Source organism: Aulonocara sp. 'chitande type north' Nkhata Bay, linkage group LG6, assembly GCF_057382095.1.
Source record: "Aulonocara sp. 'chitande type north' Nkhata Bay isolate Kocher_YH1m ecotype deep benthic linkage group LG6, A_spYH_male_GT1.1, whole genome shotgun sequence".
In the NCBI taxonomy this organism is placed as follows: Eukaryota; Metazoa; Chordata; class Actinopteri; order Cichliformes; family Cichlidae; genus Aulonocara; species Aulonocara sp. 'chitande type north' Nkhata Bay.
Window position 1 is genome coordinate 19,522,105 of NC_141349.1, and position 21,610 is coordinate 19,543,714.

The 21,610-nt window shown below is 41.7% G+C and overlaps 1 protein-coding gene across 11 annotated transcripts in view; it reads left to right on the forward strand.

Moving 5' to 3' along the window:
• Positions 1–21,610, forward strand: part of gab1 (GRB2-associated binding protein 1) — a 58,877-nt gene that overhangs the window by 25,990 nt on the left and 11,277 nt on the right. For 9 of the 11 annotated variants that reach the window (XR_015129873.1, XM_086295429.1, XM_086295428.1 and 6 more), the window contains 5 exons: positions 14,125–14,253; positions 14,682–14,847; positions 19,597–19,798; positions 19,977–20,069; positions 20,513–21,195. Coding sequence is in view for 10 of the 11 variants with exons in the window: in XM_086295429.1 (XP_086151555.1) it covers positions 14,125–14,253; positions 14,682–14,847; positions 19,597–19,798; positions 19,977–20,069; positions 20,513–21,195 (1,273 nt within the window). In the remaining variant the exon portion in view is untranslated. The remainder of the gene's footprint in view (positions 1–14,124; positions 14,254–14,681; positions 14,848–19,596; positions 19,799–19,976; positions 20,070–20,512; positions 21,196–21,610) is intronic. The other 2 variants (XM_086295431.1, XM_086295433.1) reach the window with 1 other exon arrangement.

A 21,610-nucleotide genomic window follows, 5' to 3' on the forward strand; every position in this document is an offset into this window, starting at 1 on the left:
CGATAGTAGGCAAATCCTTTACTTCTGTGGTGTATTCGGACATTTTCAAAGAATACGGATCACGTCCGATATATTTTTTAACTATCTGTTTATATCTCTCCCGAGAAACGGGGTCTAAAGTTGCACAATAGCTGCTCTCCTGACTCTCCACAGTGTCCTCCATGTTTACTTCCGCCCTCCACTCAAAAATCGCGCTGCCTCCGCATGTCATCAGAACCATGTGACCGCAACCCAACTATTAAATATCAACCTGTTTCGGGCTGTTGGCTTAACTGAATGCACTTAAATGAAAATATATAAAATATGGTGAGGCTAAAACAACTTTTGTCAGTTAAAGAAAAACATAAACTCGACTCTTCTCGTGTATTTTCAGTTCACACCGGATTAAAATTGGGTCAGACTAGCATGCTTTACAACCAGCTTTTACGCTCACAGACATTAGCTCCATATGACTACGGAAGCAGGAGTATCAGCAGCACACGGCTAATTAACATTACATATCCACTTTACCAAAGAGCGATCAGTCCAATCAAATAAAGAAAAACTGGCTAAACAGATGCTCAGATCAATTTTACCAAAAATCTCAGCCGGCTCTCGTCCCTGCTCATCCCATCACAAAATATATTAATTGTTATTATTTTAACAAACTAGTGTTTCTGGTGCAGTCTAATGAGAGTGACAGCTTTTATCCATCTAATGTATTGCTCGCATACATCGCTAATGCACTGTGCCGTTGCACTTCGCGTAACCTGCGTAACTTGGCTGTAACCCTTTGGATCAGTCACAGTTGTTTAACAGGTGACTCTTAATCTGTTAAGCTACTCATGTACACTCTCACTGTTGTTGCACTGCTTAGAGCTATGTCATTTTAAAGCACAAAAACCACAGCTAAGCATGAGCAAACCTCTCTCACCGTCTGATATCTACAGTAAGGTAATGCTTGTAATAACTCTATATTCATTTTCCTACTGTTGCCTAGCTACCAAGGATGCTTTTACTATTTTTTTTAAGTTGCTTTAATTATCATTCATCTTAATATAATTACACGCAGCCTGTTCCACATAGAAAACACATTGGAGTGAGACATCACCCCTTGTTGTCTCTTGACCTCCAGTCACCAACAAGGTATGTTGGCAGCACTGGGAGAAGCATTTGGGGTCTGTCTTCTACTGCGGTAGTGGTTTTGTGAAGGAGGCGAGTACAGAAAGCTATGCACACTGTGGCATCTCTGACCTCTTTTTATTGAGAGTGCAGATGGGAAACCAAATCATAAAGTCTCCACGGGAAGCAGGGGGGAGGCTCAGATCCAGGGAAGAGGATGCAGTCTTCAGATTCTGCCGCAGAAAAAAAAATGCAAAGACTGCAACGTCCGTAGAATTATGAGTTACGGATAGACATTTAATTAGGAATGGAAATTAAGAAATTAATATTTCACTGCTGTAACCTGGGGGAAGAGCTTTATGTGTGAAATCTATCCCAAAAAACAACATGAATCATTGGAAAACATATTTTCATATATTTATTTAAGCAAGATCCTGGTTAGGAAAAAATGATCCTGAATATCCATCATCACACAGGCGGATAGTCTGGGTAAATGTGCCGTTAAAACTGGCTATAAATCACGTTTTGAAACGTAAAAAAATATATATATATATAAATAAACATTCAAATACAGCATTATACTTTGACTTTAAGGCACACAGTGTGGTGATTGCAGGTAGATGGAACTCTCCAGCAGCACCGTGTCGAACAACTTTTCAGGAGGAAATCGTGCTTTGTGCGCTGCTCAGAAGAGCTGCAGCTACTACAATATTTTTTTCATAACTGTCACCATCAAGTGTCTTTATTTTTTAATTAAATATTCAAGTAGATCTAAAAGATATCCTTCGAGTGCTCCCTTTTTTCCCAACGGGTTGTGACAATGGGTTGATTGGGCACAGATTTTACACCGGATGCTCTTCCTGACGGCAATCTTTCTATTTATCCCGGTTTGCAATCGGCACTGCGACTGCGCTGCCGTGTGACCACAGAGGCAGGGCTTGTGTGTCCTCCCAGTCTTGGGCTGGGAATCTTCCACATGGAAGGTGAACGCGTTAAACACCGAACCATGGAGTCACTTTACATATTTCTTTCTTAATATTTGTGTATATAATCAAATTTACGATGTTGATATTGACGTCCCTGTTGGATAATTATTGATATTTTGTCCTAATTATCACTTAAAGGGTTTCATGCAGACACTGAACATATGCAGTGTGTTGCAGCTGAATAACGATAAACTGTAAAAGTAAAAATAGTTACACCGAGATTTATTTATTTATTTGAATATCAAGTGGAATACGTTGTGGTACTTCCATATTTCTGTACGCGTAGCGCTTACTGCAGCTCTCCTGGTCCCACCCCCACTGATTTAGAAGTGGCAACTATGAAGGTCTGGGACAACCTGATTACACTGAAAAGGAAGTTGGAGGAGGGAGAGGTTACAAACTGCAGACCCTCACACACACTGCACCACATGATAAAGGCAAAAGGCGCAAACAACAACAAAAACAGCGCCACACACGCTTCACCATCAAGAAATACTGCAGAATACTGCTAAGAAACTTTTGTACTACAGATGTGCAGCTTCCAAGGTAGGGGCACTATTTTTAGCCGTCATGGACAATCTGTACTTCAAGCTCTGGAATTCTGTATTTTTTAAAATCTTTTTTTTTTCTTCAGTCTTGATGATGATATTTGGGCTAGAAGGTTTGCCATACAGCGTAACTGGAATACCTGAAAATCATCTTTTTCCTTCATATAGCAGTGCTGCAGGAAAATGAGTTTTCATTAGTTCATCAAAGCTTATTTGTAATGCGCATTAACAATCCCTGCTCATTTTATGGATCCATGTATGAAATTGAAGTCATGAAGGAAGAAGAGCTTTCTTCGTGCCTTCTTTTACGCATGCAGTCTGTATAAATTAGAATGAAATACAAAGAAAGAGCTGGTTTTAAAACATTAATTACATCCTTCTTTGGGCTGTCTTTAAAAACAATTTCTCAAGAAGACATTTAGAGAAAATCTCATCATCTGTAATTCAACAAGATCCAACTTGAATGCTGATTTAATCAGAATTTCCGTCCAAACTTAATGTCCTGTCATTCGGCGCTTGTGCTCTGTCAGGTTTAACTGAAATGGCAGCAGATTTTTCATCAGTTAAGATTAAATATTAAGACCGAGGCAAAGATGTATTGGTAGATCCTTTGTTAGAAGCTCAACATTAAAGCTAAGAATGTTTTTTTTAAATCTTAGTGAAGCAGCCGTGAGACACAAAGAAAGTCTTCTTTAGAATCCAAACTTTTCCTAATCCTAACTTTTCTACTCTCCACTGTCTCTTTGCTATCTGCTAACAGGTGTCATGTTTGAGTGAAATGAATGTTAAGCAAAAATCTTGATAAAGTTGGCAATGCTACTTATTTGATGGCTGAAAAGAATTAAAGAGGCGCCTTTGCGTGTCAGTAATATTAGAAGAAAACACCTATGTACTAGCTCTTTCTGCTCTTTGTGTAGGAAATTGTCTTTTTTTTGTATGGTTTTTATGCTTATGGAGGACTCGCTGTTGCACTGGCCATCTGCTGTGCCAGCTGTTCACTTTGGGTCATTGCATTAGATTGGTCTAACAATACTCCAGCTTGCATGACCATGATTCACCAGCGTAATCACCAGTGTTTACCTGGAAGTCCGACACTGGTCATAACGTTAGCTGGCTATTAGCAACCGCTCACTGACCGTGGACCTCGGTCATGCACAGCTTTCCAGGAGGTCCCCTCTCTTTCCAGCAGGCGGAGGGGCAGATGACGTTGGCTGAACGGCCTCACTTAGCCAAAGGCCATGCACTCTTACTGGTACGTTAGCTGCCCTCTGCAGTGCTCAGGGATGTAAAAATAGCTGTTTAGCAAGAATCTCAGTCATGTCTCACCAACAAAGACTGATTTATACAAGTTGCAGCACCAAGCATAGAGAAGCTTTTGTCCCTCCCCTCCTACTCCTTTTGCAGACCTCGTCACCAAGGCCGTGAGTGCCAAAATCTCTGACGCTCTTGACACTCTTCTCTTAAAACAGCCTTTGTTCAGCAAAGTATAAAGGACGTGATAGCGAGACTCAGGGAAGCAGTGTGGTCTCTAAAAATTTGCGCATTTGTTTACCGCATTTCAGTAAGATCGCAGTGTCATGGAAATGTTTTGTAGTAGTTTGTTTGCCTTTCTGCGTCAGCGATCGCAATTTCATAATAATCAGGCATTTAACCCAAATAGCTGAAAATGTCACAGGGACTCTGTGAAATTCGCTCCTTCAGTTCTCCCCCCCCCCCCCCCCCCCCCCCCCCAACTCGATTTGAAAATTGATAACTATTAAAATAAAACTGGCCAGCATTTGGCAGCACAGAGGAAACAGTGTTACTGTTTTGGGGTTGCTGTAGTGTGACCTTTCTCTGACTCCACTTAATCACAAGAATTTCTATATTAGTTATGCATATCAACAGTGGAAGAAATACTCGTTCAGATACGCGACATGCTTAAGTGTTTACACAGGAGCGGCTTTAATTGTTTGGGTTGAAGCTAGAATTTGATTAGATCGACATATCCTCTTTTACAGCACTAAGGATTGAATTTCATGTATAATTTTCCTCATGAACACCAAGTAAGATTAGAGCATCTAATACATCTAATTTTTTTTCCTCACCTCCCTCCAGGCACCCTTAGAATGAGACAACTCTGAAAAGTACACAAATCAATACAGACACACTGGTTACTGCAGTACATTTAATTTCCTGCTGTGGAAAGATTTATCGTGTGAGTGTGAGGCTAATACAAGGATTTTTTTTTTTTTATATTATATGAAATAACCAATAAGAGATGTGTTTTCTATGTGGTCATAAAAATTGAGTCTGGTGGTGATTTTTGGCAGATAAAAGAGAATCATTTACTTTTTTTTTGTTTGTTTTGTTTTGTTTTTTCTTCATATTATCACCAAAATCTTGACCTTCTCTCTTTCTCCCTCAGCTTCACCTCGTGCGTATCCCGTGCCCCGTCTCTCCTTCAGCTCTAAACCTCACACTGTGGTTTTTTTCTTCTTCTTCTTTTTCTGAACAAACAGAGAAGCTGTCTTAGACGAGATGAGTCAGTGCAGCTGGGGTGCAGGTCATTTACCCGCAGCCCACTCAGATGGGACAGATGGCTCAGCCAGTCGCATGCTGCTTGGTGTAAACTGTGCACCCAGAGCTAAGCTAAAGCTAACGCTGAGTGCAAAGGGTTCAGCTAATCACAGATCTATAGGTAGAGAAAAATGCACAGGTGATGACTCAATAGCTCAAGACGGGAGTTCGGTATAACGATAGAAACTACGTTTACTTGTTTACTTGACTGTAGGTTAGTGAGGTACTGAGTTTTCTTTTTACAGCAAAGGTCATGTGTGAAATCCTGACACAGCACGGCTCAGCTATGGTTACATGTTTGAGGCTGAGGCTTAAAATTGACAGAGGGCCAAAAAAAAAGACCAGGATATAGCTGAATACAAATGTGGCACGGTTTGTGCACAGAACAACCAGGAAGCTGACTTTCAGATTGCATGTGCCACTTTTTTTTTCTTGTTTATTTTACCGTGTCCCTTGTTCTCCAATGTGGTTTGGATCATGACGATGACAAAACAGCCTCACGCCAGGACTGAAAGGTTCAGCTTTGCATTGTGATATTAAGGTTAAAGGATATTTCTGGTGTTTCCTGTAAATGTCGCCGTTGTGACTCTGTGAGTCTTTACTTGACATTCTCTGCCTGTGATTCAGAGATTGGGGGGGATCAAGAATTTATGCAAAACACATGATTTTTAACATCACCTTTTTTCCCCGCCACTTGTCTATTGAGTCTGACCTAAAGTAAACACAGTAAGTAGCCACCCTGGAAGACACTTTACTGCGAACTGTGTTAGAGATTAAATTTAAAGGCAGCGTCTTATAATAACTGTTCTTAGGATGACATATTAATGCTTACTAACATTTGTGCTGTTTTTCAGCACAGCACATTTCCTGAATTCTCACAGTCATAATTTATTTAAAACTAGAGTATTCTCCAGCAGCCCCCCTTTTCCTTCAAAACAGGAAAGTGAATGGGATTTGTTTGCATGCTGTCTGTGCAGATGTTTTGATTGTGTGCAAATGCAGCACTTTTTCTTTTTTTTCTTCTTTTGACTAGTTGGCAGTTGAACTTTAATATTACTAGTTGGAGAGCTGCTAATGCTCTGACCCAAAGTTTCTGATGTTTGGGGTCGACGTCTTTCAATTTGTAGTTTTAGGAGTTTGTTTAATTCACAGCAAGTTAATGAAATGTTAACTGCTCTTTCCCTGTGTTCTGTCTTTGGCTGTTTCGCTGAGTCTTTGCAACACTGTTTTATTTATTTATTTATTTATTTATTTTAATAAATCAGCAGTTTGAGGCTTAGGTACGTTATGAGTCATTTGGACTGAAACTTGTCTTTGGTCTGTTGCTTGACTTTAGTAATGTTACCAATCCTGAGGATTAACATTACCTTTACTTGGATTGCTTTTTGCGCTGGTACTTTCAGTTTCTGGTATTTTATTTGTCTTTTGACACCACATATATTCAAGTTTATTTTTCTGCTGGCAATCCAGATTTACATGCCCTCAGGTTCACAACTTTGGAACCATTAAGTTCACCAGCAGTAGTAGTAGTAAGGTATGTTTTGGTCTTTTTTCCTCTGATTTGAGCGTTTGGCTGCTCTCACTAAAGTAGTGGTAATAAAAGCACTGCTTATTTGTTTCAGTCAGAGGGTGCAGCCCTTCAGCATAGTGTTGTAATCAGTTATTGTAAGTGTCCTTTTGGCCTCCTGACAATTGACTTTGGTACACTGCATTTAATATGCATAGTCACGACTTGTGCTTGCATTACCACTGATCGGCACACATTAAACACTGACAAACTCTCCCTGAAGCAGAAATAACTCTTCACATGTTGTCCAACAGATTTATTAGTGAGACGGCACACCTTACTGTGTCCTGAACAAACGACGTTATGTAACATCCCGACTGCCCATGTGCAACTGTAGATTCACATAGGCCTTCCTCTCTGTCATTTACCATTAGGCATATGGAGGAGTTTAAGTATGCAGCTTAACAGCCTGTGATGAGAGTACATTTGCATTAGCAATTAGGGCACTTAAAGGCCTTTAAAGCTACATTAAGCTATCTAAACCATGAAGCGCAATTAGCCTTTTAAGCGTAGTAAAGCTGGAGTTGCTGGAGCTTGAGTGTTGTTGGCAGGGTGCTTCACTAGCAGCCAGTTTCACAAATTCAGAGTAATAAATTACATCAAATTCTTGTACTCTGAGTACTATTTCAGCATTTAGTCAAGTTTGGCAGCAGCAGCATGGAAAAGCACATAGCTCAGAAGTGTGTATTTATTTAAATCATACTGCATTTGGGAGCTTAGTCTTTAATCAACACACTGTGGTATCATTTTGGTTCAGTCATTTCTTCCTCTGTTATGGACTTTGGCATAACTTGGTAACTAGCAATACTTTCCCCAACTAGCTTATTTCATGTGTTGGCATAGAAGTAAGATACTGAAATGTTACACAAGCAAATGCCAACAAGCTGAAACAGGGGATAGTGTCAGTATTGATACCAATCAATGCCTAAAAGGCATAGTTTGTCTAATTGGCTTCCAGTGCAGTGGGAATGTTTCCAGACTCCTTCAAGTTGTTTCACTTTCCACATCAACAAGCTCAAACTGCCTGTGTTGGGTTAACATACTACAAAATAAAAGACTGACATTTCTGAAAAAACAAAAACAGATGAATAAAGCAAAAGCTACAGTTTGTCGTAGGCTGCAGCCTCCACCATCAGAGGTCTGCAGGTGCAGGCTGGTTTCATATATGCTCTCAAAAGACCAGCATGGAGATACAGGTTGAGAGGAGGAGTCCTGGTCCCTCCACAGACCCATCTAACGAATTCCGATTATAGCTTCCTCTAGGTAAATCACGTAGCTCTCTTTCTGTCATCTTGAGATTACGTGTTTAGGTAGGCGCTGCACAATAAATAAAATCTAGGGTAGGCCTACCCTCTGTTGTGATTGATGCTAGAAGATACAGCTAATTTGCCTTTCACCATTTCTCTCTTTGTGGAATTAAATAGGACTGTAACATTTGCAGATTTCCCCCCACTTTATGCTCTTTCCCCACTTCTCTCCCCCACCCTTGCCTCCGTCATTCTCAGTGATGTTGGGTCATGAGGGCTCTGACGGCAGCGTGACTCCACTCAGTTGGCATCTCTTTTCAAACTTCCCACCCTCCCTTCCTGTGTCACCATCTTAGTGAGCCCCTCAATGCCCCCTCTGTCTGCTCCTAGTAGGCTCCAGGCCCTGGGTGGGCAAATAGAGGGTCTCTTCCTGTGTCCCATCCCATCCTATCAGAAGGCTTACTTGGAGAAAACGGGTTGAGGGATGAACCACGGCTGGCAGGCACAGCTGCCATACCAAGGGAGCCCTCCCCATCCGGATCCAGCATCGTCCCATGCTGTCCCATTCCCAGCCCTGGAGCCACGAACACTAGACTTCTACAAGCTGAAGCGGGCTCTGTGGGTGAACTTCACAGTTCAGACTAGGACAGTGATTTAGAGAATGCTGGAATAGACATGCGTAGACCATGTAGTCATTAGGCACTGCAAGCAGTCTTAGATCAACTTGGATTTAGCCATGAATTGAACACAGCAGCAGCTACAATGGACTATACAAACCACAAAGCAGGACTAAAGACCCCATCATAGTCTTCATCAGCATCCACAGGAGGTGGGTAATAGTGGGCAGCAATCAATTGGCCTTGCACTCTTGTGTTGTTGTGCTTGTGTTGACCATTTTGTCTGTGTACTGTACATGCACTAACGACAAGGATGTGCAGAATTTTTATATATTTTGTTTTCTTTTTCATCTCATATTTTATTGGAGGTAACATAACCCATCCTTTCTCAATTACTTTGGGGCTTAAAAGACTTTTAATTTATCAAAAAAAGGCCCAGTTAAATCTCTGCATCACCAAAAGTTAAAAAACAAACAAAAACTGCACCATGCATTTGAAAGAATGAAAGTCAAGATGATTACTTGTAGCATTGTTCTATTCAATTTATATAAAGGTAAATCCAAAGGAAACTCACGGCTAGTGCCTGACTACACTGTCGCTCCCCATGCACTTTTAAAAAAGGAACACTTTTTAACACACTTAAATCTTAAATCGTTTCAGTCTGGTAGGAGGTAAATGAGAAATGTGATTACGGACCACTGCATGGTTTTTAACTTCTTTGTTGCAGTTCCTGCCAATATATTCCACAGTTCGTTGCACTGATTTGATTTCTACTTCTTTCATGTTGTCTTGTGTGCATAAACATGATTATGCATCCATGCCAGTGACATGAGGTGCGATTTAGGAGCTGTGTGAGGAGCTGGCCGTCAGGGATGCTAAGACCCTGGGTGGTGTTTTCATTTGTGCGTTATTAACTATGTAGGTGTTAATTTTTATTCATATGCCTAGGGCTGGCTGGGCAATGCAGATCTTTGGTTAAAAAAAAAACAGTGCGAGTGTGTATAATTGTGCATAAGAAAAACTGTGTGAAATCCCACAGATGGAGGAGAGATGCTCTAGCTACCACACAGCTTGTCCTCCTAGAACCACTTCAGTCTGTGACCATGCTAATGTGGCAGTGCAGAAACACTGCGCACGGATTCATGGCAACACTGACTACTGCTTTTAACTGTGGCTGGCCCATAACACAGTATTGCATGTAGGTTTAAAACTGGCTTTTGTTTGCATCTGTTGTTACACTGTAAATACATAGTTTGAAATTATTATATTTTAACAATCTGTCCCAGGACTGAATCATCAATATTTTAACTGATATAATAACTCATTATTACATTTTCAGTACTTTTATTCTCTGGACAGGTGCTTTAACATATGTATTATCATTTATTATAATGAATGACTTCAAGTGTGTTTTTCAAACAGAAGGCACATTTTTGTTAATCAACAACATCTCATGCTGTTGTGTATTCAGTTTGAGTCGTCATTGTGCAGGAATTGCAGATGTTGTCTGCTTGTGTGACATATTTGTCTCTTGTTATTATTATAATTTTTTTTTCATGACGTAAATGATCAGTCCTGTGTATATCTTCACCGGGAGGAGGCCCCAGGGCAGACCCAGGACACGCTGGAGAAATGATATCTCTCGGCTGGCCTGGGAACGCCCTGGTGTTCCCCTGGACAAGCTGGAGGAGGTGGCTGGGGAGAGGGAGGTCTGGGCTTCTCTGCTTAGGCTGCTGCCCCCACGACCCGGTCCTGAATACACGGAAGAAGATGGATGGATGGATGGTGTATATTTTTAAAAAGAACTTTGCTCTGTGGCTGTGAAGCAGTTTTGTGGAGCAGGTTTCACTTGCCCGTGTCTTGAGTGTATACGACTTACTCAGTTGTCAACACTCTCTCCCTGGGCGGGCCTGGCCTCGCTGTAACCCAAGCTCTTGGTCCTTCTGTTCCCTGCAGGGTAACCTGACCCAGGATCGCTTTGTCATATGGAAGAGAGAGAGAGGTTCCTTCTCCACACCCACCATCTCGGTCAAACCAGCACGGGCACATGAGCCTTGTGTTTTTTGTTTGTGTTTTTTTTTTTCCCTTTCTTTTTTTTCACCACCCAAGCTTTTGTACTTTGATATTTGAAATGTGATATTTAAGTGGGCCTACCTCAAAGGATGTAGGTTTAATAGGTTTAAGCCTCAGTTCGGATTGTGTGGGTGTGTTTGTGATTATATAATGCAGGCCTTTTGAACTAGAGTGTGTGAAACATGGGCTGCATGCATGAGTGCACTATGCAAGTGTGTGATGTGAATGTTCTTTGTTAAACGTTTCAGTCTGATTCTTGTATATCTGTGTGCTTGTAATTGAAAATCCAAGAGCTCTGCAGGTCTGCTTGTTTGCTCATCCTGTTGGTGGAGGGAAAGGTCTGATGCTCTTCATGCCGTCTCAGTGTGGCGCTTGGCCCACTAACAAAGGACACCCTGTGGATGAAAAAACAAGGCCAGAGCATTGTTAATAGGGTCAAAATCTTATTCCAAAATAGCAACAACAAAGCTTTAGTTTGCATTCCTCACACTCTGCTGGTATGCTTCCTTATCTGTTTGATCTCAGTGGTGGTTGTTTGTCTACTAGATCTCGTGTGCCATTTTAAACTCACATGTCAAATATCGCTCAGAGGTTCTGTTGGGTTGGCCGTTTCCATTTGGTGTTGCAAGACATTTGATAAATCTTTGAAAAAAGAAAAGAAAATCCCTTTTTCCTCGGCCCCTGGCTTTAGCAGTAAAAGGAAGTGAAATATTTTTGGACAAATCCTCTGTCCTCTACAAAATCGCCTTTTCTGTCTTGGGCAATTCTCACTAATAATTTCACAGAGAGCTTATTTTGAGCTCTAAAACAAACATTCATTTCAGCTGCCATGACTCAACAAAAGCAAGAGAGCATGACTTCTTTGACTCAGCATTTATGTGTGTCTGTGTGTTTATTGAATGTTGAATGCAGTGACAAAGCAATCCTTCCTTTGGCTTTGTACACCCAAGTGGGCCCCTGACTCTTAGGCTACGTTCACACTGCAAGCAAAAGCGCATCAAATCTGACTTTTTTAAACTTTGCGACCCATATCCGATCATGGTGTGACAGTACGAACAGCACAAATTCGATATTTTCACATCTGACCTGGGTCACTTTTGTATGTGGTACTGAATCTGATACATATCTGATGTTTTAGAAAGCGACTGCTGTTTGAATGGTCATGTCGCATTAAATCCATCTTTTACGTCACTGAGACAAGAAAGTTATCAGCGCCAGAGAAGCGCTCGAGAAGACATCGCGAAAGCTTCCTGGCGATCCAGTAAAACTGTTGGGAAGACAACGTTGGAGAAACGTGAACATTTTATTTGTACTGTATAATCTGCAGATTCTGACAGAAATCTGCAACTATCCTTTGAAGCACCGCTCCTCTCTAAAACAGCAATAAGGATAATTATTAGGCCATTTGTAAATAACAAAATAACTTTATACCTTAAAGCAAAATTGGGAAACGTTAAGTCAGAAACAAGTCTTTATATTAAGGGCCATCAGTCAAACCGTACTGTCTGGTCTGGATCTAAGCTGAGCGCGTTGTGTGTGACGTCTTCTTTTGCGCATGCGGGCCGCTTTGAGGGTTCACACTAGAACGCGTTTGCTGTCACATTTTATTTGTAGTGTGAACATGTGAACAAGTTCAGAATCTGCAGTAAGAAGAAATATAAAGAAGTAAAACACAAAAGTTTAAAAAAATGGACGGCCCTGCTCCTGCAGCTCTCACCTGTTTGCACTGAAAGGATTCAGCCTCAGATGAGAGCCTTTAACCCGTGTTCTGATTATTATTATGGAACTTTTTTTGTCCAGTTACCCCAAATACTGTTGCTTATCCACCTGAACTTACTATTGGCTTTTCCCATAAGGTGCTCTCATGCATCTAAACCTGTTGTCTTGTTGTCTTGACAAGGGATCCTCTGATACTGGTATCTGCTGATACTGATCCAAACATAGTTTTAAAATAATAAGCTGAAATCCTAATTTGCTAATTCCTCATGTTTGATGTAAACTGCTTACTCACTTAAAAGTAAAATGTAAATAAATAAAATATTTTTATTTTACTTTTTTTTTCTCTTCACAAACACAAGTTACGTGTGGAGCTGCCAAAGAGCCGGAGTGAAATATTATTTAACTGAGTTTAGGACAACATGCTAAGTTACTAAAATAAAAGCTTCGTAACAAACCAACATGTTGGGAGTGAAAGTGGGCGAGAGAGAAAGAAAGCATAGTCGTATTCTGATCTTTTCAGTCATGCCGCTTCACTTTGACGATACTTTGAAAATGTTTTTAATTAACTGCAAACCTACAAATAAGAGCTGTCGGTGTACCAGGTGTGGAATACCTCCTAACTGCTGCTGCTATGCTTACCTTAGGTAATCTGATCCAGGCTTTTGGGGTCAGTTTCGGAGCAACACCCTGTATCCGTCCTAGTCTTAGTGATTCTGGTGTGAATGAGCACCCTTGGAGTTTGAATGCATGCTGTCATACTAAAGCACGGGTTAAACTTCCTGTGCCTGATAATGCTGTACTTTGCTCCACTTGGGTATGAATGGCACTGAGTTTTGTCATCGATGAGTGAACGTGAGGCTCCGAGTGGACAGGCGCACACACACAAACAGAGAAAGTCCAGGATGAATGACCCAATCAAAATGTTTGCTGCCACAAGTGTAACAACTCTTGCACGTATTCCAAATATTACAGTTATTATGGCTCGAAGAATAATGTTATAAAAGGCAACCTAGCAGTGAATCACAGTAACTGTCACTTTAACATAGTGATGAAGCTGGCAGTCTTACATATCCTATATCTGAAGAGCTAATCATGATTACAGATGAACTGTACGTGGAATTAGTGGCACAAAGGAATGTTTTCATCACTATTTATTACTGATGCATTAGATTATGGTAAATAGCCTCCCATGGTCCCATTCCATTGTTTCATTAATGTCCTTAATATATTCAAGGATTATATTGCTAGATTGCTTGCTCAACCCTTTATTTACAGTGCTGAGCTCTCGTCTGCTTATGTCTCCCCCCCTCCCTGTGTCTGAGTTTGAACTCTTTTGTCTGCTATGTGATGTCTTTTTCTCACAGACAATAAATTGGATTTGAAAGAGAGGACCCAATTGCCTGTTTCTTATTATAGATTTGGTTGTTCACTGCAGCCAGGGTGCTAGACCAAACTATGTGGCTTTTGTTCTGGTTATCCCAGACACATATTTCTGGTTGCGGGCCTCTTCCCTCTGGCTCACTGTTCTTTTAGCAAGGGCAGTGCAGCTGGTGGAGAATGCACACAAAGACACAAGCTATGATAGGACACAGTGGCTAAACTGAAAAAAGTACAGCATTTGGCCAGCCTGTGGTCATCTGGGAATGGAGAAGCCATTGTGAGAACACACATGTAACCTTTGGCCTCATTTCTGTGCTCACCCTGCAGGCATGGAAGAAGCGGTGGTTTGTTCTTCGCAGCGGCCGTCTGACAGGCGACCCAGACGTGTTGGAGTACTACAAGAATGACCATGCCAAGAAGCCCATTCGTGTGATTGACCTCAACTTATGTGAACAGGTATGCTCCCCTTTTACTTCTGCCCTGTAGTTTTATTGCACAAGTTATATAAATTATTACCATCTTGAATAGATCCAGGTTTGCATGATGTCACTTTGATGTATTTGGATGAATATTTGCATAATATCCAAGATGAATTTAATTGTCCTTAAAAATCTGTGTAAAATAATGAAAATGCCCTGTACGTGACTGCGGTGTACAAATGTTTTAGCATAATAGTTTAAGTGCTGGGTTCTAGCGCTCCAAATTTCATTTGTTGCTTAGAGAGCAGTTACCTTTTAGATTATTTTTGCAAATTCTCTTAATTAAGAATGATCACTTTAATACATTTTCCCTTTTTTTCGTTTCTTTGGTTAGCTCTATTAGTGATCAGTCTTTCCTTGGCTGATGCCACATTAAGCTAAGCCGTGTCGGTTGCTCTCCCTCAGGTGGACGCCGGTCTGACCTTCAGCAAGAAAGATTTGGAGAACAGCTACATATTCGACATCAAAACCTTTGACCGCATCTTTTATCTGGTGGCTGACACCGAAGACGAGATGAATAAGTGGGTCCGCCACATCTGCGACATTTGTGGTTTTAACCCCACCGATGACGGTAATTACAATTAGCCACACATCACTCTGTTTGGGCACTATTGGCACTGATGTTTTGCTTCACTGTCGAGGTTACACAGTGATATTTATGTTTATATATACTTATATTCTGTGTCTTTCGAGTAGAAAGTTTACTTTGAACTGTTGATATTTGAAATAGGGTGATTTTGTTACATTTGTGGCACAGGCTGTGATTTATTTAAGAACATCAGTAGATCAGAAATAATTACCTGGTTATGTTTCACCATAATACACAAAATCTCGGTTTGCATGTTTGTGTGTTTCTTTTTCCACAAACTTCCCCTAGACCAGGGGTGTCAAACTCAAATACACAGTGGGCCAAAATTCAAAACTGGAACAAAGTCGCGGGCTAACGTTAATATTTATTGAAAAAAAAATCTTCCTCTAGATATAAGAATGAATCTTTTCTTATGGACTCAAACAAGTTTTGCTGAAAAACTGAATATGGAACAAGCAAAGCTTAATACTAAACAATATATATATTAGCTGTATAATACCAGTAGGCCAGCTCTAATAGTAATTTGTTATGGCTTCGCGAACCAAATGTAATTAGTCTGCGGGCCAAATCTGGCCCGCGGGCCAGAGTTTGACACCTATGCCCTAGACCATCAGGAATTGAGCCACCAAAAGTGGTGCACAGGCACATGTTAGGCTCTCTTATCTGCATCGGATATTTTCACATCATCATGTTGGTTTGCAGCCACCTAGCACCGGGCTAAAGCAACCCATTTTTAGCGTTAATGCACCTGCAACACCTTAGAAAAGCATCCTAATCTCATTATTACCACAGAATGCATAATGTAACTAGAAGTAGTAACTAGTAACTAGAAGCGTAGTAGCTGTGGACAGCAATGAATAATTTTTAGCATATGAACAACACGTGCCATCTCTCTCTCTTTTTTTTTCTTTTCTTTTTTTCCTTTTCCTTAAGTGAGATTCAGTATATCATGGCAACAGCATGAACAGGCAAAACGATCCTATAGCATGGCCATGTAAGTTTCTCCAGGTAAGAACCGCAGCTTTAAGCGATCCAAGGATTCCCCTGTTAGAAGATGACTACAGGAAATCACTATTTGTCCACGCTGGTGTCTCTCAACAAAGCGCTTGGACATGGTGAAGATGCCATGGAGCATCAGGGGATTCTTTTTAGCCATGACACCAGTTTATCACCACAGCTGAGCAATACAGGATAAAAGTAGAGGATAAATGATTTACATTTGATGGGTCTCTTTTGGATATCACTGTTGTACCTCACAGATGTCAGGATCTTTCTTTCTGAAGGAACTAAGGGAACCAGTTAAATGTGTCAAGAGGTCTCTATTCAGCATAGTTCTCAGCCAAGGTCTAATGATCCATGTGTTGAACTTTGTGCAGTATTGAGGCTCACGTTACTCTTTTTTTCCCCCCAGTACTGGATAATAAAAGCATTGTACGCCTGTCACTCTCACTGGCCTTCTTTCGTTCGTTTCCTCTTATCTGGTTTTAATTTCCTCTCCCTTGAACACTCCTCTTTTCCTCTCTTGTCGCTCTGTCTTTGAGACTAATTGTCTAAATGTCTTCTATAGTTTCTTGACCTCATCAGCGAAGCAATGAGCATTTTTAGTGTGGTGAGAACTGGCACAGACGTTGCACATGTTCACTGTTTCACATGCTACACTAGGGCTGTACTATATCATACCGTTCACGGTAATACCGTGTAATTTTGGGCAACGATAGGAAAATGAAATATCGCGATAGAATATGGGTAAAACACGCATGCGCAGTGCCTATGTTTACATACGCACATGGCGGCGACGCAGAATGATAAGAGCGAAAGCGGATCGTTGAATGAAACGGATGAACCAGAATTGGTTTGCAAAAATGCTGCAACTTCAGTGGCGTGGAACTGGTTTGGCTTTCGTCCGTCAGATACACAACAAAGCACTATTTTTGGTAGAGCATGCTAGCGGGCCGTCGTTATTACCCTGTTTTTTGGAAAATAACACTTAAAATCAATCCTTTGATTTTTCTGAAAATCGACAGTGCCCCTTATAATCCCGTGTGCCTTATGTATGAATTCCGGTTGTGTTTACTGACCTCGAAACGATTTTATGTACACGGCGCTCGAAAATCTGTCAAATGTTTTAGTACGACTTTGCTAAACTACGAACCCGCACCGCTTGATGGATTGTCAGAGCATTACGGCTACCGTAGGCAGGAGTCTCGCGGACTGATACGTACTGTGCTTCAACATAATATTACCGTATTGTGTGTATAACCTCTGAATCCGAGATATATCTGATGTTTTAGAAAGCGACTGCTGTTTGAATGGTTATGTCGCATTAAATCCATCTTTTACGTCACTGACACAAGACAGACGCCAATTATCAACAAAGTTTTGTGGATGTTATGCTGAGGATATGTTGGCCAATTTCCACTAGAAATGCCTTTTGGTTAAACTGTCAGCAAGGAATTTGCACTGTTACATTTTTATATAACTTTAATGCGCATAAAAAAACAGCTGCTTGTTTAAGTGAAAATATATTGATGGGGTTTTTTGCACTAATAAAGTTGTGGAGATGTAAAGTATTTTGTCTAGTGTCAATTATATCGTCAGTTATATCGGTATCGCAAATTTTCAAATGTATATCCATCCATTCGCTTCCGCTTCTCCTTTTCAGGGTCGCGGGGGGCGCTGGAGCCTATCTCAACTTTGATAGGGCGAGAGGCGGGGTACACCCTGGACAGGTCGCCAGTCTTTTGCAGGGCCAACACACGGGGACAGACAACCATTTGCGCTCACATTCACTCGCACATTCACACCTAATGGCAATTTGGATTTTCCAGTTAACCTATCCCCACAATGTATATCGTGATAAATATTTTTGGTCATATCACCCTGCTCTATGCTACACAACTCTGATTCTTGTTGGAGACGAAGGTGCTTTTCAAACCTGGCAACTGAGTCACTGATACTCCTCCAAGGTCATTCTCTCCAAAGTGTGACTATGCCTCCAGCTCTGTTAAATAGCTAGTGTTGCAGGGTAACCATGATAACAACACTGATGGCACCTTTTCTGTAGATGTCAGAGCTGGCTTTGAAAACCCCGATGTACGAACTCATAGTAAGACGGTTAAAGGAGAGCCTGGGTGTAAAAACGGATATCTTTTGCAGATACCCTTCACTGCTCAGTACAAAAGAATGTCCCTGGCTCTCTGTTTTGTGCTTTCTTGCACTTCTCTGCATGTGAGACAGAACTCTCACTCCTCTGTCGCGTGTGGGTGTGGCCACAGTAGAGTGCTTCATAGCTGGGCAGGGAACATTAGTAGGGCTAGGGGAATGAAGGCTCTCAGAGCGAGTGTAGGAGGTATAGATTAGTACACGCAGAGGGGATTTTCCCTTTTCCTGTATGAATCAGCACTTAAAGCTTCAACAAACAAATGTAAAAAAAAAAGACAAGGACATAGCGGAGGAGATGAGAGGAGCAAATGATGCACGTAAAAGAGAGAAACTGACTTTTAAAAGAAGAGAACTCGGGGACCTTGCATGAGATAAAACCACATCAGTTATAGAAGAGTGTGGGAGGAGAGCTGTGAAAAAGGAGAAAAAAGTAGAGAAATGTGGAACGAAAACACATATACGCATCAGCTATCTTGGCTCTGAGTGCAGTAGAACAATCAGCTTGAGCAGCAGGTTTGTTTAGTAGCTCATCATGTGGGAAAGCAGAGAGACCTTTAAAAATGATGTCTGAGGAGTAGCTTGTTGGAAGGCAAAAAACAGAAAGTAGTCTGTCGACACAAAGCTTTTATTCGGGTGACATGTTATACATGAAATGATGTAGGCTAACGCAGAGTCGTGATATCGGTGACATCCATCTGCTTTAATTTGACATGAGTTGTTTGTGCCAGTGTTCCTGGCCTCATGCTGGGCAGCGTGCTGCATTTGGATTTATTTCCTGTGGGATTTCTCCCCAAGAAGGAAGTGAGGTAATTGTAGTAGCTTGTTGGGTCAGTCAGTAACAGTGTTTTAGCTGCAGGCTAACGACCTTAATTTGAGGTTTGGTTTGATATACACAGTAGAGGGACGCACATCTGTTCGTCAGAATGTGCGTATATACATCAGCTGCTCAAGTTCACACATACAGTCGCAAAGTTGACGTAGTGTCAGCGTGAATGGAAACAATTGAGCGTTACATTGGAATTGGGTTGCTAGGAAACAGCTTGGGTCCAAGTTTACTTTGCTAGAGTTGACATTGGCACATACAGTTTACTTTTTACTTTGTGCTTAATACCATCTCTGGCCTCTCTTTCATTTTCAGTGGGTTTCACAGGGCCACAGTAGGTGCAGCTCCTTGCTCTTCATCAGTGACTGCCAATGCATGTGGAGTCAAAGTTGAATAAACAGCTGGAAATGTAGCAGAAATGCTAATGTGCTCTGCTGGTGTTGCACTTAAAACTGTGAAGCAGGCATTTACTGACATCTGCTGAGCCACATGTGACAGGTCTTATTGGCATTATTTGTGGCTATTTTTTTTAGTTGTGTGATCAGTGTAAGAAATTAATCTTAGTCATTCATTAAATTTTCCCTTTGCTGCTTAGACATTAATTCACTGGCAGTGGCCTGAAACCTCTGTGGTCAGTTATGGAGACAGCTTTACTGTATTTCATTCTTTAGTTCTGTGTACTACTCACTAAATAACATTAAGTTTTGACAGGAGTTATCCTCAGCTTTCATTTCTTTGTCCTCCAGATGCAGCAAAAGCTGCTCACCAGTCCGCCATGGGACTGGTGGTGGAAAACGCTCCACACCCAGGTCCAGGAGTGTTTACCAATGTGCCGGCCCCTTACCAGCCAGTCAGTGTGCGACACCTGGACTCACAGTCCAGTTCAGAGGAGCCCCAGGATTACCTGTGGCTTGCTAACTGTGAGAGCAAAAAGCCTGAACCCAGCAGGTGAGATCATGTCCGAATATGCTTCTTTTATAGGTTCAAGTCTCCATATTCTCTATGTTGGAGTGTCGCATGGTGAGCTAAGCATTTTTCAGTGTGGTTTCCAAGCCATTTATTCTTTTTGTATACTTTCAACTGTACTGCCACTCCTGTCCTTGTCTCTGCCGTATGCTGTGTGTAGCTCAGTGGAGCATCACTCTCTCTTGGAGAGGGACCAGGAGTATTTGCTCCTGGAGGAGTGTGAGAGCAAGACTGTTCCTCCACAGGCTAGCCTGTGAGTGGCCAGCCAATCCAGCTGGAACTGCCTGCTTGTGTGGAGTGTTGCACACGCATAAAATACAGATCTCCAAACACTTGTGAATGTTGTAAATGTAAATGACGGTTATTAAATCTAGGTTGCATTTGTTTAGCAAAAGGCCTTCCTTCTAAACAGAAAAAGACGTGGGTGTTTTGCCTAACAGTGTAATAATTGTGTTATTTCCTGCATGGTTACAAACAGTTACCAAGAACCTCAGTCTTCCACTTTATCCACAAAAGCGTGCTGACATGGCAAGAGTTGGAAAAGTTTAATGATAAAAGCTGTCTGGATATGACTTAGTTACTAACATAGCCTTTGTATACTAGTGTTTTTGGCTTGGTGTGACTGTGTGATCTGCAAATCAACGTATTTTACTTTTTGTATTAATTATCTGGTGTTTATGTGTATTGTGTTATCAGAGCTCATGCTGAGTGCTCCAAGTCTACCTCTTCAGAGACAGACCTGAATGACAACCTTCCATCTCACCGCACGCCTACATCCTCCACTTCCTCGGCTAAACACACCTCACACAATGGCTTCTTCCCACCGCACCAGACTCCTGTGTCCGCCCCTTCCATCTATGACTCGCCTCCATCACGCGGTGCCTCCCTCTCAACTGACAGTGGCTTTTATCATCTTCCTCGCAGCTACTCCCAGGACACTGTGCTGCTCCCCAAGTCAGCCTCCTCCCCTCCGGCTCATCCAGACGGCGCGGATGCCTCTGACCTTTATGTCTTCAACACGCCGACACGGAAGCCCTCAGTAGAGACACAGATGCGCAACATTTCTATCAGTTACGACATCCCGCCCACACCCGGTGCAAACAGCACCTACCAAGTGCCCCGCACAGTATCGAACACAGGGGTAGGAGGCTCAGAAAGCGGGGGAGATGTAGTGCCCCCTCCCAGACCACCCAAGCCTTCCCTCAGTTCCAGCTCAGGACTCCCGCCGCCTCCTGCTGAGCGCTCACCTACAGACACCTATAGTGTGCCTCGATCAGCCTCAGAGACAGATGGAAACTACTGTGTGCCCACAAGCGCTGGGAGTAAGGCTTTACGCAGCAACACTATTGGCACTGTGGACTGTTCACGCCTCCGCAAAGGTTTGTATTGTAGAGGTTTATTTGTTTGTGGTGCCCTTTTCACTTTATTTTAATTTCAAAACCTATTCTCACCTTTACCTTTTCGACAATACGGCACATATATGTGGTAGGCAGGATATTCTATTATTTAATCTTATGAAGATTTGTTGCACCAAAATCTAACAAAAGCAGATAAAAATGTTCTGAGTTTCCTTTTTAATAACAGTTCTTTAATCCATGGCCAACATCCTTTTTACAGAGCCTTAAAATAGTCTGGCAAGAGAAGAGAAACTCATGGTGTCGATTCTTCTTGCTTCTCCCTCTTGTGGTGACAATCGGAATTGCAAAATAGGTCTTGCTTCATTTCTGTGAAGGTTCTCAGTCATCGAGGTCATCGTAGTCAAAGTCCTTTGACTACGTCTTGCTTTATTGTTTT